The sequence below is a fragment of the Phyllopteryx taeniolatus genome, chromosome 20 (genome assembly GCF_024500385.1).
Source record: "Phyllopteryx taeniolatus isolate TA_2022b chromosome 20, UOR_Ptae_1.2, whole genome shotgun sequence".
NCBI classification, from domain to species: Eukaryota; Metazoa; Chordata; class Actinopteri; order Syngnathiformes; family Syngnathidae; genus Phyllopteryx; species Phyllopteryx taeniolatus.
Genome location: NC_084521.1, coordinates 16,694,457 through 16,711,196, shown reverse-complemented (window position 1 = coordinate 16,711,196; position 16,740 = coordinate 16,694,457). Strand labels below are relative to the sequence as shown.

The 16,740-nt window shown below is 51.1% G+C and overlaps 1 protein-coding gene across 19 annotated transcripts in view; it reads left to right on the top strand.

Moving 5' to 3' along the window:
* The window catches only part of sugct (succinyl-CoA:glutarate-CoA transferase), a 48,815-nt gene that overhangs the window by 7,271 nt on the left and 24,804 nt on the right, over positions 1-16,740 (top strand). For 8 of the 19 annotated variants that reach the window (XR_009785938.1, XR_009785937.1, XR_009785942.1 and 5 more), the window contains exons 9-12: positions 1,238-1,333; positions 1,973-2,044; positions 2,124-2,221; positions 3,248-3,350. Coding sequence is in view for 9 of the 19 variants with exons in the window: in XM_061758466.1 (XP_061614450.1) it covers positions 1,238-1,333; positions 1,973-2,044; positions 2,124-2,221; positions 3,248-3,350 (369 nt within the window). In the remaining 10 variants the exon portion in view is untranslated. Of the gene's footprint in view, positions 1-1,237; positions 1,334-1,972; positions 2,045-2,123; positions 2,222-3,247; positions 3,351-14,162; positions 14,376-14,491; positions 14,619-16,316; positions 16,381-16,740 lie in introns of those variants that run through there. The other 11 variants (XM_061758461.1, XM_061758460.1, XM_061758465.1 and 8 more) reach the window with 6 other exon arrangements.

Here is a 16,740-nt window from a genome sequence, read left to right as displayed (position 1 = left end):
CATCCCCAAAACATGCGTGCTGGGTTAATTGGAGACTCTCAATTGCCCGTAGGTGTGAATGTGAGTGCCAATGGTTATTCGTCTATATGTGCACTGCGATTGGCTGGCGACGGGTTCAGGGTGTACCCTGCCACTCGCCCGGAGTCGGCGGGGATCGGCGCTAGCACGCCCGCCGCCCGCGTGAGGACAAGAAAATGGATGGATGGAAAAGTTAGTCTTTACAACAACAAATACGCATTTTGTCGGGACAGGACCGCTCTTCGTCGTCTGAAAGGGGCTCGTGATTGGCTGACGACAGGTCCATTTTTTGTGGATTTGTTCCAATTCAGCTGGGATGGAATCCAGCGACGACGACACGGCGAGCGCCACCCTAGAAAACGGAAGGAGGGATGCGCTCGCGTCCGAGTCGAAGCTTTAAATGTTCCCTTCGTGCTCCCGCTGATGAGCCGGGGTCAGAGCGCGGCAGGGTTGAGCTCCGCCGTCGTCATGCTTTGCCCACAGCAAAGACTCCGCGCCGGGCTGCGGCGCGTCTGTGCTGGTGACTCAAAGCGGCGGTTTTCCTCACATGTGGCGTGGCGCTCGCACGCCGCGGGCCTCTTCCTCCTCTTCTCGTTCTTCTGCTTTCACGCGAGCGCACACTTGAAACGCAAGCCGGCGCAAACGCAAACCAGACCGTTTGTGTCGACATCCTCATCCTCGTGACGAGCGCCTCGGCTCCCGCGCCGTCTGCCGTCGTGAGTTCATCGCGGGCCGGATCACCTCCGCTTTCCGCACGACGAGTCCTCCGCTCGCTCCCTGTCCTCTATTTAACCTTTCTTAGGCAAACTTCGCTCGGAGGTGGGCGAGGGCAAAAAGTCACAGGTTTCGGGGTGAAATTTCAGAATGAACCTGAAATGCACTGTAACCTTTCCCCGCTACGACCTCTTAGCCATATCGCATTGTCGAAACGTATAGCGGTACCGAGGGGCGCTTGACGTAACGCGGCGTCGGCTTTAGCGTCTTACTTTGCTTGATTACGATATTTGCCGGAAAAAAAATTCCCATAACCGATGAATCGGCCGAATAATTTCCAAACTACATAATGAATAAAGCCGCTTATTTTTTGGTCCCTTAAATCTTCGAAGAAGAATCAATTTTTAATTACAGGCGGAACATTCGATGTGCTTCGGGAGTCGGGAATTCATCCTTCACCGTGATTGGCTCAGCCCCGATGCCCGGTTGTGCTTGTGAGCCGCAGGTGTCGTGTCTCAGCCACGTCGCCGCCAACTTCTTGAACGGCGGCAAGGAGGCCAGGCGCTGGGGGACGGCCCACGAAAGCATCGTGCCCTACCAGGTGACCTCACGTGACCTCCGCTGTCTTCACCGGACCGCTCGCAGAAAAGGATCCATTTCATTTGGAGTGGCATTGAAATGAAAGGACAACAAAAAAGGAGATGGCCTCTGTTCAGTCATCAGATTTCCCAAATTCTGCCAGGCTGTGTTAACCCGACCGACATGGATGTTTTGAGGCCGATAGCACGATGGTTTTGATATGTAGCACAATACAATTCGGATAACTAATTAATCGGCCACTTATTGGCAAAAAATCGGTTGGAATGTCTTAATGGGTCAAAGAAAATCTGCTGATATGGAATTGAAATCAGCCGAGCAACGAATCGGTCAGGCCCTAAAGGGTCTTTGAGGGGGTGTCGATAGCGCGTGGCTTTCGGCCGTTCGGGCCAGGTCTCTTTCTTCACAGAAAAAGTTTACACAACTGCTAGTTTGTGCACATTGATTTCATGCAACACAACTGACTCATTGAATTAAGTTGCTGTATTTAGGCGCAGTGCAAAAACTGTACTTTTCAGTAATAATCTTGTTTTTGGCTGAACACTAAGCTACTGTGTTTGAATGTGGGTCATTATGGTGCTACTCGGTGTCAAACGTTTGGCAACCAGTGTTCTAGATTGTTCCGTGTGTTTCTGCGCGTCAGGGCTTCCAAACCAAAGACGGCCAAGTGGTGGTAGCGGCAGTGAACGACCGGCAGTTCGCCCGAATGTGTCGGGTACGTCGACACGTCTGCGCGGTGTGCGCTCCTGACGGTCGTCGTGGCGATCGCGCTCGTGACGGTTTGCGTCTTTCAGGTTTTGCGGCTTCCGGAACTCGGCCGGCAGCCTCGCTACTCGACCAACAAGCTCCGAGTCCAAAACCGTCGACAGCTGGTGCACGCGCTGGGGCAGAGGTACGCACGCACGCACGCACGCACGCACGGGGGGCCCGTGTCGGAGTCGGCGCTCGAGCGACCGGTAGAGCGCTGTTTCCCAACCACGGCGATCTCAATCGATTACCTTTGTAAACGATTGAAAGAAGCGATGCATAACTTGGCGAGCGCGGGTCGATGCCGTTGGATTGTGGGAGTATAAATCGATACAGCGATGTAATGCCCAGAACACGCCGAGTCTCACGCCGTTTTGTTGAATTTGCTCGCGACGACGGTACTCGGATAGCGAGCGCCACGGACGTATTTAAGTCGCCGGCGGTTACGAATCGTCCTCTTCCTCGCGGAAAATCCTTGTCTCCGGCGGTCGGTTGCGCCCCGTTTAAAGGGAACGAGAGGAGCCGGCCGGATCGGTGGCGAAGAAAGTCGGCTGTGAACGCACCCATAGTGGCGTGGCCCGCCCGCAGAGCCGTCGGCTTGCCCTCGTCTGCAAAGTTACCGACATCGATCTGACCCGCCTCTGGCGCACGGTTTGCGGGATTTACGCCAGTCCCGAAAATAGGGCCCATTGCGACAGCAATGTGGATTTTCTTGAGCCTGATGCCCATTCCGATATTTGCCAGAAAACAAATTCCGATAACCGAATAATTTCAAAAATATAAGATGACAGGCTGCACATTTGACTGTTTTACAAAACTTTGTCCTTTAGTCTTTCTTTAACTTGACAACAGAGAGAAAGATTGGCAAAAAAAGAAATCATTTTTTTTCCTTGTGAATGTTTGTTGTCATTATCTTTGTTTCAAGACGTGAAAAGAAAACTGGCCAAACAAATCGGTCCATTTTTTTGTGATTTGCAAATCGGTTAACGCGGCCTTAGTGCATTTGTGAGGAAATTGAGAGAAAATCCTGCTTTTTGTGACATTTCCGTTTGGCGGTGTGCTGTGAGACTTTTCGAATGTCAAATGGACTCAATGAAGGTTGGGAAACGCCGCGTTGGAGTGCGCCGAACTTTGTCCTCGCAGACCTTTCACACTGCTCGCCGTTTGGCAGGTTTCTGCAAGAGACGACGGCCGATTGGCTGAGACGCTTTGAAGGCTCAGGTGTTCCCGTCGGACCGATCAACAGCATCCGTCAGGTCTTCGCTGACCCGCAGGCAAGTGTGTGCGTGCGTGCGTGTTCCTTCTTATGGAGTAAAACCACATGAGTCACTTCTTGCGCTGCACAAACTCATCTTGTGTGTGCGTGTGTGCAGAACAAAGCAACAGGACATATGGTGTGTGAGTGCGCGTGTGCGTGTGAACAGCCATGTTTATGCGTGTGTGTCGTGTTAAAGCGGAAGGGTTAAAGCAAACCGTGTAGTGTGAAAACAACATGCTAATGTTAGCATGTTAGTCACCAGCATGTGAGCGTCTGCGGAATGTTCCTGAATGTTCCGAGACTTGCGACAAGTTCGACTTGAATGTTTTGTGGAGAACAGCTCCCGCTGCCACCTGGCATGGCGCTGCCATATCAAGGCTATGATTCAGTGTGTGCGTGTGTGTGTGCGCGTGTTTCTCCGAGCAGCTCATCTGCCTGTAGAATCATGAAAGTACCAACTTGTTTTCTCCATCTCACTTTGTATTTGTTTTCCCTCCGAGCGGACCCGTGCCCCGAGTTGTGTCTCACAGGCTTCGCAGCCGCGATGAATCGTGCGTGCGATGTCTCATAGTCGAAGTGTCGATCAGGTGCGGGAGACAACGAATGCTTGACTGGCGAGTGTTGAAAGTTGGAAACTGGCGGCCTGAAAGTAAACATGTCACGGCCAACTTGTGCACAGCTGATGCGGCAAAACTTCTGCGTATGAAATTTGGAGGCGGCCGCATCCGCCTAATTCCGGGCCACCTCTGACATCATGAACACCGTTATGATCTGATCAGTAGTGTTGTACTGTTGGGATATTATACAGTTGTACGGCGCGGCGCTGCATCGTAAATAGTTAAAAGTCACTCCTGAGCTGCTCTAAGTGCTTTTTGCACAATTTGTCCAAAAACTTTTTCAAAAAATGTACCGGCATTACCAGTGACTGTTTTTGTCAACGTCTTCGTGTCTCCAAAGCGTTCTCTGTTGTCGTACTCGAGCGGCTCCAATTACCGGAGACAAATTCCTCGTGTGTTTTTGGGACATACTTGGCAAATCAAGAGGATTCGGATTGCGGAGCGGTGCGCGGATTTTCTTACCCTTCTGACAGACAATGCGGTGGATTTTCAAACGGGTCAATATTGTTTCTTTTGCAACCAAGCACATCTGATTTCACAGAAAAAAAGGATCTTCAATGAGCGTTGTGCCTGAGTTTATCGCAAAACGAGTGTTTTTCCAGGTTGCACATGCGCGCTTATGCCAGAGATCGCAGCGGGCCATGAAACCTCCCGATATTATTAGACCGTGTTGAATATGCCGCTCGACCAAATTATCATCCGCTCCAAAATACGAGTTGGAGATGGGGGGGGGGGGGAGCAGAGGAGGACTTTTGGTCATCTTCTTTGCTGATTGAACGGTGCACAAAAAACCAACAACAATCGCTGGTGTTCTTTGCTCCTTCTCATTTCATCTTTTTGACTCCTCCAAATAGACTTGTACTCTGCCGTGTGTGCGTGTGTGGTGTGTTTTGGCGGCGTAGGGGCTTCTTGCAGTCGGGGGGGACGTGGCCGCCCCAAAGAAAAGTCTGGAAGTCATTTGGCGAGCGTCCTGGTCTGGCGTCAGCGTTGGCAGCGCAGTTCTCGCTCGCAGCTTCCTGCGCTTCGCTGTCATCCGCCTTTCAGCGTCGGACATTTTCTTTTTCCATTTCTTCAGCTTTGCGGCCTCGTGTAGATTTCCGTCGGTCGCTGGAAGTCCCGCGGCGCCCGTGAACCTCGCCGCGGCGACTTTATTAACAGCCGGCTGATGCGCAGGCTCGCTTTGCTCTCGCCACAAAAGTTCAGACGAAGAAGTCGCCCAAATTTTTAGGTCCGCGTTGTCCTTCTCGGCTTGTCGTCTCCCTTTTTACGAGCGCGAGTCCTCCATCCAGTAGCTGTCATCTCAAATATGCAGCTAAATATGGCTTTAATATCCTGACCGCTGGAGGCGCGTGTGATTTATCCCGGCTGAAAGCTAAACAACTCCGAGGTGGACACTGGACGTAAATCAGCTGCGTTCTCCGCGCAGCTAAAAAAGCAAACGTGCGTCCGCGCTCGTCCTCGGCGACCCTCGGCACGCTCCGCCGACCCCTCCGCAAGAGTGCGACCGCCTCGCTCAAGGGCCGGCGGGGCTCCTCGTGCCTTTTTTTGGCCGTCGAACGTGTGACGGGCGCCAGCGTGCGTACCTTTGCGCCGTCTCGTATTTGAAATACAGTCTTTCGCTCCTCTTTGCTGGGACACGGCCGCTATAAATAAACTTTATTACGGTCTGGAAACTGTCAAATAAAGCGAAGTTGCAGTAAAATGTTGCCGCGCTGGCGTCCAGCGAGCTCCTGGGTCGCGGGGACCTCACGCCGACTCCTCCGCTCACGTCTTCATCAGAGGTCAAACCGTCACGTCGGAGCTTCCGGACGACTTGTGCGAGCGCACGCGGAACGTGGCCACCGAGCCAAAAAGAAGGCGGACGGAATCTCGGCGCTCAACATTCCGTAACGTCCTCGACGTCTTCATCGGGCGACGACGACGTCGCCTACGGACTGAATCAAATCACAAAAAGTTGGCGGTATCGGGCTTTTCAAGATGAACCTTAAATGCAGGTGAACTTCATTTGACCTTTTTGGTGCTTTTTGCACAGCTGAATGGCCAAATTCGCAACAGGTGACTGTCTGAAAAGAATATCGTGATTAGGGAACGATCCCGACCGCGGTCGCTGCGTTGGGGATCTTTCCCTCGTTCCCGACGGACGTTTCTTAGCGGACATCTCGGGGAACCGTCGAAGTCCACCGTACAGCATCTCGCCGCGAGGGAGCTCACTTTGACGATCGACTCGGAGAGCCCCCCGTATCGGACTCGGAACTTGTCAGCAGATCGGAGAAGGGCATAGCAGACGCAATGAAAGGGTCCGGCGGATACGTACAGGATGTGTACGACACGGCGTTGATTTTCTGGAGGCTATAGATGTCAAATCAAAGGCGACCCCCAAAAATGCATCCATCCGTTGTTCACCATTCTCGGTGTGTTGAAGTGGCCGTTCCAAACTGACTCATCATTTTGACAGTCTTTCATTTTTGGGGGCAATTGTTTCTTCTGTAACGATTGATTACCTGATTAGGGCATTTTAGGTTCATCCTGAAATTTCCCTCCAAAACCCTAACCTATATGCTAACTCCCCAAGAGTTAGCATATATGGCCCAGCGGTCGCTTTCCCACTCCCGTTTCTCCTCACACTCCGGATCATTGTAGAAGGTTCTCTCCTCTCCTTCATCATCTTGAGCTTTTTGTGCTTTATTGTCTGATGTACGGTGAGTGCGCTGAATCTGTGTTTGTTCACCTGTCAGCACTCAGCGTTTCGTGAGAAGGAGCAAATCATCTCGGTGTCGTTTTTTGGCTCGTTGGCGCTCTTCGCTGACGGCTGAACGACCTGTTCTGTTTTCACACTAATTGGAGGCAGCCGGTTTCTTTCTAAAGACACTCGTACCTCAATTAGCTCCTTGGAGAACATTGACACTGACGCGCTCATGAGCGTGCACTGCGTCAGGAACGTCCGTGTCACGCAGGACTTATTTTAGGAAAGGGTTTATCTTCGCCTCTTCTTCTCGATGTGCCGCCGGGGTCACAGGTCACGTATGCGGAGCAGAAAGAGCAAACCCGGCTCTCGCACTCGAAAGCGACAATATTCGTACATTTGAGTTGGAGAGTAAGGTGGCCTTGCGACACGCTGATGATGTCACGGCAGTTAGCGGCGCTGTAACGATTCATCCACTTCATCGAGATATCGATTTATATTCCTACGATCAAATTACATCCGTCTGTGCTCGGCAAGTTAGCTTTCCGGTGGAAAATACATCGATTTCAAATTGTTTTAACAGTTCATCGATTGTACCAATACGAGCGCACGGCAAACTTTATAGGGATGCGTGTGCGCGTGACTCACTTGGGTGCGCGTTGAAGCCTTTCAAGCCAGTTTAGCTCGCTAGCCGCCGACATTCTTGTGAACATTGTTTGCGTTTGCGATCAACAACATCACGCGTTTATCGGGATTGTCGTGTGACGACGTGTACAGTCGGAATGCCGAGAGCGTTGCGTACTGTGCGACCGTCAAAGAAATATTTGTCGCTTATTGAACGGGACGGGACACCTGCTAACCACCCAAATACAAAATGAAAACACGGACTGAATTCAACTCATCAGTCAAGGTATCACTGTAGCCGTGTCAAATTTGCATTTCGAAACAACAATACATTGGGCATAACAGAAGACGCCACCGCTAGACTTTTAAGTTGAAGGAACTGAACTTGAAGTTGAGGAGAAGAATCTTGCCGGTTCTGGACTACGAGGGGGTGGGGAGGGGGGGGGGGGGGGGGGGGGGGGGGGGTGACGCCTTGTGGTCCAAGAAGAAGTGTTGTCACAGCTGGATGGCGAGCGTCACGTTTGGATCCGAGTGAAAACATGAGAGGCTTACGGGGCTGATCCCGCTCCCATCAGTTGCCATGGCGACGCTCGGCTGCCAGAATCCACAAAGCGGCTCCGGGTCACCGGCAGGCCACGCGAGTTAGGTGACACGTGCGAGACGGCCGAGCGAGTGCGCTTGGCGATCGCGGCGGGAGCGGGAGGAGGACCCGACGAAAGAAGCCGACCACCTTGCGGACGCTCGAGAGGCGCCACGGATCGTCCGCGGGCCGCCCCAAACGAACTCCGACAGAGGCGGCGACACACTCTGTACTCAAGTCAACGTATAGATGCGACTCTGATTCAACCCTTCTTGACTTCAGTCAAATATAAAAGAATCGAGACTCTCAAATGTAATCGATGACAAAAGTACATTTGGCACAACATCAACAACAAAATCACATTTAGGATTTCTCAAAACGAGTCTCCGTCCACATGCTGGCTGTTATGACAGACTTTCCTCCACCCCCCCCCCCCCCCCCCCCCCCCTCGCTCTTCCTCCTTCTCTACGTTACGGCCATGCGCACTCGTGGCCGACAACGAGGCGCTCTAAATGGAAGACATTTTCCGGCAATAGGCATAGCTCGCTACAACCATACATAACTACGTAGAGTAGTTGTCAGTGTCTTTGCACACGTTTCCAGCAGTGATCTTCAAACGTGTATTATTAGATTCAAATCTCTGAATTCACGTTACAGGGTCTGTAACACGAGAAGCTGGTGGCCGGCACGAAACAATGCGTTTGCCATCGACCGCTCATCGAACAGTTCTCTCCACGGGTGGTGATCTCGCTTCTCCGAATCTGTTGCGGCTCCCCGGTTCACGATCCCGGCGCTACTGTCCTGGTTTTTCTGCCTTGTAAGACCTCAATCAAGAGGTCAGCCGCGCTTTTTAAAGCTGTCGTCATTCATTCAGGTTGAAAACGGCGACGAGCCTATTCTTACAAAGTAGGGAGGAAAACATGCAGGTATCTGTTTTCAAATGTCAGGATTAAAAAGTAAAAAGCGGTCAGGAAAACAAAGAAGTACAGTACAGCTACCTGAACAATGTACTTTTAAGGTGCAGTAACAAAGTATTTCTACTGCGTTACTTCCTACCACTGAACTCTAAGCGCACAGATCAAAAAACCAAATCCTCCAGCATGTTGCTGCTAACGTGCTAACGACATGAGCGTGGCTTCAGGTTGTCCGAGAACCCCACCGGGAAGAAGCTTTCTTGCGCTTCTGTCGGGCGGGGGTGGAAGCCCGCAAGGAGCAAACTTCAGGCCCTGCTGACGCACAGAGGCGGCGTGACAAATTTGGTTTTTTGTCAAAAAGTGCTTGAATGAGACATTTTTCTGTGAGGGGAAAACATCCTCCCGTGGAACTTGGGTTTCAGGTCACACAAACACACTCGGCGTGCCAGGCCAAGCAAAAGCTGAAGAGCGAGTTCGTGTTGACCTGCATGCTCACAAAATCAAGTCGACCTGCTTGTTCTGCAACCCGGCAACCGGAAGGAGACGCTTCCAGATCCGGAAAGAGCTTCAGTTCCCGTTTGAGTTCATCGGGAAGCGAGCAGGCGTCCCGACCAACGAGCGCGAACATCATTCCGAGCCGTTGAAACTTCTGGCGGCTGGGGAATCGAACCTTCGGCCTCCCATTCAGAGCGCCGCGCTGCAGGAATGCACATAATGAAATGAAAATGTGTCTGCATACTTTCCCATGGAGACGGCGGAGGAGGGAGGAGGCTCCAATTAAAGGCTGACACCGTAAACAGACGGCCGGGCATCGGGACGGCTGAGTGGCAAACAAAAGCGCTCGGGCTGTTTGTATTTCACGTGTTATTTTTGGAGGTTTGAAAGGTGTTTTATGTAACTGGAAGCTGCTAACGAGCTCAAATACCGAAATACAAAGAGCGCCAGACAAAGCGGACTCTCTATTTTTGACTCATCCGCTGCTCGTTAAGCCGAATACCAACAATGTCGCAAGGTGGCATCGTCACGTGACGCCCGGTTTGATGACGCCATCAGCGCCGCCATCAAAGCGTCCGCACTCTGCAAACGGTTGTTGTTGTTGTTGTTGTTGGCGGCGGCGATCCCGCGCCAGGTCGCAGGCGACGCTCAGCCGCCGTCCCTGTTCCGATGGCAATAAAAGATCGTAATAAAGACGCTTGAGACAAAACCGATAACAATAAACCAAAGCTGGAGGTGGACGCGGAGTGCGGCGGGATGGATGGAAAAAAGCTGAGCAGGATCCTCGAGAGCGTGGCAGCTGATGGGAGACGAGCCCGCTGCGCCCACCAGCTAGCTAGCGAGCTAGCACCGAGAGAGGTGTAGCCCAGCCCCGGTTCTACCGGCGATGGATCCCGAGTCAGGGTCAACCATTTCAAGTTTGTGGAGGGGGAAGCAGCAGCCGCAGCGCGCCAACGTCATCTCTTTCCCGGCTTTTGTCCGCGTGTCACGGCTGTTCAGCAGGATGGCGCGCTCGCCGCTCGGTGGCTCCTTTCTAGCGGGGGAACACTGCGGTGTCTTTTTTGCTGGAGCGGAAGAGCGAGACAAATTTCTCGCGTGTTTTCACATGCTCGGCCAATAAAGACGCTCGTGATTCTGATTGGATAGCAGGCTCGTGAGCTCGTCTATCCAACCTCATGTGCTCAGGGCTAATAGCTTGGGATTATGAAGCTTCAAAGAAAGCTGATGACGCTGAAATACGAATTCATTCAAGGGACGCCGCATCAGCCTCTCACTCTGTCGCACGCTGAAGAATTACACTCGGAGTCGGAGGAGTCTCGAGCTTTCAAACGCGCTCGCTCAGATGTCGTGATGCAGGCCGAGCCCGCATGGACGCGAGTGGCCATTTTTCTTTTTTTTTTTTTACCACACGTCTGCAACAACTTGTCAGCTTGTTTTGTTTCGGGAACCGTTAAGGATCTTCCTGACGGGGCCTGCGTTCGTTGACTTGCGAAGGAGAGAGCGCATCGGAACAGGCATTCGCAACTGGTGGATCGGGACCTTAAAGTCTGTGGCGGGCGCGTTCTCGGTGGATCGCCGACAAATTGTTCCCAAAAAATATACGATATTTTGAAGTGGAGTTCATTTAAAAGAAAAAACATTTGTCGTTTTACCACTCCCACATGCTTTAAACATGATTACAAGGCAGTTTCTAAAGTATTCTGTGCTTCTCACACACTCGCTTGCACAGTTCTCCAAATAAGAGGCAAGGCGTGTTTGCTTCAAGCTGCTTATTTGTCACTCTGAGTGGAAGTTTAGTGGAAAACTGAGACATGACGCAAAAGACGGTCATCCATCCATTTGCTTTAGCACTTGGCGGGTGAGCTGGAGCCCATCCCGGCTGAGCTTGGGCCAAAGGCCGGGTACACCCTGGAGTGGTCGCCAGGCACAATGGAAAATGCAATATTGTATGTCGAAACACCAAAATGTTCAATCAAACCATATTTCGTCTAATGGAAGTGCTAGCTTAATGCTTGCGTATAAAGTGAAACAGCATCGACGGGCTTGCGTAGATGGCACGATAATTGTAACCTTTAAACAACTGAGCAGCGACACACACAGTGGAGCTCATAGTAGGAGCCCTTCTTTGCGTCTTCTTCACATCTTCCAATAGAGCTCAGTGCTGCCTGGCATCTTGTGGCACAAAGTGGTACTACACCGAAGGTATGCGATTCTAAATTCTGACTTGACTCAAAAGCGATCTCTTAGAAATCTGCGGTATCGCGAACTGTGAACCGCGATCTAGCGGGGAACTCTGTACACATTTTCAAAGGCTATTTTTGAACACTGCCTTGTCAATCGGAAGCGGGGGTGACGGCAGTTGAGAAGCGCAGCGTTAGGACGCCGTTGCATGGGAAAATGTCAGAGGAGGAGGTCAAGGTTCACGTCGGAGCTGAAGGAAGAACCGGAAGTCCCGCTTGGCACGCTAAAGCGAGTGCGCGGCGATGAGCATAATTCATGCGCTTTACGCAACGCGCGCACACGCGTGGCTGCTTTGATAGCCGAGGTCAAAGCCAGAGCAGCGGGTTCAAGCAACCTCAGATCTTCTTCGTCGCTGAGCGCTCACGCCCCCCCCCAAACCCGCTGCGCCCCCGCGCCTTGATGTTGCGCTGACATGATGTAACGGCAGGCGCGCATGCTCCCGGGGGGGCGGGGGGGGGGGGGCTGCTTAGTCGACTTAATGGACCGCCACACTTAGCTTCAAAGGCTCCCGAGGGCGGGGGGATAAAGAGGAAGAGGAGGCGTGAAAAGAAGCGAAGGTGAAGAAGTCATTGTCGGAGTTGGCCTCGGTTCGCGTCGGCGCCTCGCAGAACGGAACGGCTCACGTGAGCGGCCAGAGGTGGGAGGAACTCGCATGTTGACCGGTGTTAGCGACGAGTGGCCGAGCTAGCCGGCTAACTGCCCGAGCCGTCCGCGCACGGCGCAGTTGAAAGGCAGTTGAATCGGCGCGAAAGAAGGTGCACGCGCATCTTTGACGCTGGCGGCCTGACACGGTCGAAGTTCCTCCTGATCCATTTCAAACGGACCACGCTTACTCAAATGCAAAGCGCCGAGCCACGTCAATTGGGACATCCCTTTCGTCTCGCGAGTCCAGGAAGGACCGATTCTCTCGGGCGCACAAAATGACGTAAAGAGATGGAAGCCCCCGTAGGCGAGGGGATGTGTTGTTTGCAATTGATTTCCTTTTCGAATCAGTACCATGTAGACTTAAGTCAACTGTATCGGATAAAGAAGAATACCACGTCAAAATCTTTCCGAAGTTCCGCCAAGCAAGTCCCACGTCCTGAAGCGCAACGCGGCGGAAACTGACTGGACCTGAGAGAGAGAGAGAGAGAGAGAGAGAGAGCGTAGAGCACGGGTGTCAAACTGGTGGCCCGGGGGCCAGATCCGGCCCACCGCATCATTTGATGGCTCAGAAAATGGATGGATGGATGAAAAACATGTTTTTATAGGCTTCAAATCTGGTTCTTCATCAATGTGTTCCATATACTGTATAGGAGGTAATCGTTCCTTTATATGGGTTCACAGTCAGTCGTAGCTCCGATGTGGCCCGTGACAAAAATGAGTTGGACACCCCTGGCGTCGGCTCTTTCGCCCAAACGCACGGCTGCAGTCAGCGCTCTCGCCTTCGTCGCCCGTTTCCACATCCTAGACCGGTGGGGGGCAAACTAGGGCCCGCGGGCCACATTGATCATGTCAGTCCGGCCCGCCAAAGATTGGGACAGAATCGCCCGAATCATATCAAAATCATGACTACATTCATTTGACCGTGTCCTGTAATGCCGAGTGGTTCCACCAGGTAGCGCAGTAGTTGCAGTGATACATTGACTCGACTTTGGCTGGTCTTTTTTGACTCTGCTGCTGCTGCTGCTCTGAAGCCTTCTTCAACCATGAGTGGAGCAAAGCAAAGCAAAGAAAAGAAAAGAAAAGTCAAGTGAGTGCTGAGCAGCGATGCCAGTAACGTGTTACTCCCAACTTGCACCATTTTGGGTAACGAGTAAAGTAATGTATGACTTTTCTCAAGGGGAAGAAAGGGATTGGGAGGTGATTGTTGAGTCTACAATGCAAAGTGCAAAGTCATGCGCGATTTCACTATCGCCACACTATTTTTGTTATTTTCCTTTGTAAAATGTGTATTTGATAGTTGTTACTTTTTTATTGACACATAAAGAATACGGTTTACTGGCGTATTAAGTGCGCCATGCATTGTGGGTCATACCGAAGTGCGCGGTCATAAATCGGTCATACAGAGTGAGAGACCGTCTCACTGAAGGACTTTCAATACTTCAATAATATCCGCAATGAAACGGGAGAACCTTCAACTCCATTGTCGTCCGGACTGCGAGGTGGTTTGACGCGCTGCGCTTCTCCCCGCCGTCAATCACCCACAGCTAGTTTGCTAGTTAAACAATTGCGTAATCTTGTCACATTTTCTCGCTCTTTGCATCAAAATTACGATGGTGGGAGCAATGGTGCGCGTGCGCGTGTGTGCGTGTGTGTGTTGCCTTCATGGACCACAATCGGCATTCATCTATCAGTCAAAAGAGTCTTTCGAGAAGTGTTCTGAGAATATTGTGCTTTAGGTACTTACTGTATGTATGGTGTTGTCATGTCAATTCTGCACTAAGTTGCTGATTGAACACTAATATTTAAGTTATTGGTTCTTTAACTTGTGTGCCGTACATGACCAAGTCATGGGTACAGTTAAGCTAATGCTTTTTTTTGTGATATTCCTGCCAAAAGTTACTTTTTTCTAAACTTGGTCACTTTTGAAATCACGTCATCAGTAAAGTAACTAAGTTACTTTCTCAAGGTAACTGTGGCAACAGTGTTTAATATAGAATATAGACTACTAAATCATATTTTTCCACTGAAGTCCGGTCAAAGGCTGCATGTCTAATTTGGAATATAACATCAGCCGAGCACGCTGATGATGCTGACAGCCGATCGACGCAGGAACCGATGGCTACGGCTCGGCGGTTAAAGTCCAAACACCTTCATCTGACAAACCGCCATCCGAGATTCAGTCACACAAGACCCGGAAGAACAGCGCCACGGGAGCTGCGCGTGGACCTGCTTGATCTCCAACGTGAGTTCAGCTCTCAAACTGGATGAGTTTTATGCTCCATTAAGCGCAGACAAATTTCCCCAAATCCGGAAGATGGCACAGAAGAAGTGTGTGTGTGTGTGTGTGTGTGAGAACAGACGTTTAGCGTGATGAACACCAACAAAACATGCGACCGATCCCAGCTGAGTGATGAATATCTCAGATGTGTTCTGAGAATTGCCACAACAAAACTAACACCCGACTTTGATGCACTGGCAAAAAAAGGTGATCAACAAAACGACACAGTTCGCGTTCAAAGTAAATCATAGTAAGCAATAACACTCTACAATGCCTTTTTTTGTTTGCTATGCAAGCATCTGGTTCTGGCTTGGGCTGCCTGTCAACGAGTGGCCACTGAGCCAAAAAGTTTGCCCACCCCTTTCCTAGACAATCGCACCATGGTTTTGTGGTTCGATGCAAGTAATGAAGAACAGTATATATTGTATGCAAAGACTCAAAACGCGCTACATTTGCAGTTCTTCCGTTGCAGCGCGTCAGTCGACTTCGGTCCGCCTTGAGTCAAGTCACGTGACTTGAGTCGCCGAGCGCGCTGACCGCACGCTACAGTTGCAGCGACGCGCACGCTCCAAACGGAGCGGCCGTGGATAAGTGAAGTGAAGTGACCTGTCGTCGTTGTCGCGGTTTCCATGTTTCACCACCTCCTTAGAAGATGAACATCTATTCTTCACGTGCATGGCACACGTGTCACGCAGTCTTCACTCCAATGACTTTTGACGAGCCAAAGGAAAACCTTTGAGAAGAACAAGGTGCGCGTGCGCGCATGTGCGTGCGTGCGAGCGTGATGGCCATATGGATGTAATGATAGCCTGCATAACAAGCAGCTCGCATGGCGCGCACACATGCATGTAATCAGACACACTTGTGAGTCACTTTGGAATAGGGGGAGGAGTTCGCGCGAGTGTCGGAAACATTCGGACTTTGTTGTTGTGTGACGCGTTTGGACGTCTTGTCGCTCGGGAGCGCATCTGCAACACGTCTGGACCTGCTCCCGTTTGTTGACACCTTGCAAGTTCATTCGAGATGGATTCAAATGCTCCAATATCCACTTAGTAAGAAAGTAGAGGTTCACGAATAATCCGGAGTCAATTTGGACAATGTGCAAATATAAAAAAAAAACATTAAAAAAAATGTCATATATTGATGCCGTAAAACATCAGCAAATGAAAATGTGCGCATAACTTATTTGTGCATAAGGAGTACAAAATGTACAAAAACAAACAAACATGACCTTTGTGCATAAACACTGAAAAGGTCAGGCGCGTGTAAACTTGAATAATTTGCTCTCGGAAATTGCGATGTGCGCAATAATAATTTATTTGTGTACAAATTGAAGTGAAAAAGTGCACGTATACCTCAAGAATATTTGTTTACTTAATGAGGGTTCGGATTGCCATCCTTCTTTTCAGGCTCTTTAAGTAATAGCAAATGAAGTCATAAATTGCGACTCTCTTGGTCGAACCCCGTCGGTTCGTGTCTTGCCTCCGTCCCGCAAATTCCCACCCGATAGAAACGAGAAGTGGCAGTCGTGCGCGTGGGGCTCGCGCGCGCTTTCTGCCCAATCGTCTTAACCGCGTGACGGCGACTTCTGATGCCTTTTCAAGTTCCTGCGGGTGCTTTGAAACGCTCCCCGTCGGCCAGGAGGAAGCGCTTCTCGCGTGGAGTCGCGCCGTATTTGTCTTGTCCCGCATCCGCCGCGGCGTCTGGGGGTGGAGCAGAGCGAGGTCATCGGCAAAATCCCCATCATCTCGTCGTTCCGGCCGGGAGAGACCGCCGGAAAGCATTCACGGGGAGGCTGACGCTCGCTCGCTCGCTCGACGTTCTGGTGGCGCGGCAGCGGACGGTCCGAACCCGAGTCTGCGATTGGCGGTTGTAACGTGCGATGGCGTGTGTGCGTCTGTGCAGGTGAAACACAACGGGCTCGTCCAGGAGATGGAGCATCCCACCGCGGGACGCATCGCCGTGCCTGGTCAGCGCGCACACACAAACCAAACCACAGCACTCGCCAAGCGTTTTGGGGGAACTTCAGTTTTTTTATCAGTTTATTTTTGAAAGGGGACAATGCAATTTCCTAAAACACATGAAGTACAGATGGTTAAAAAAGTCCGAATTAGCCAGAAGGCTGGTTTTCATCTGTAGTCCCCTGGCCATGATGTCAAAAAGCAGTCAAATACATCGACGAGGCAATATATCATATCATACAGGATACATCATCCAACTCTTCTATTAAGAGAGAATAAAAGCATCATTTGCTTCCTCGGTCCTTCCTTCCCGTGCCCTCGCTTTCTTCTCTCCCTTCCAACCTCATTTCCTTCCTTTTGCTTCCTTC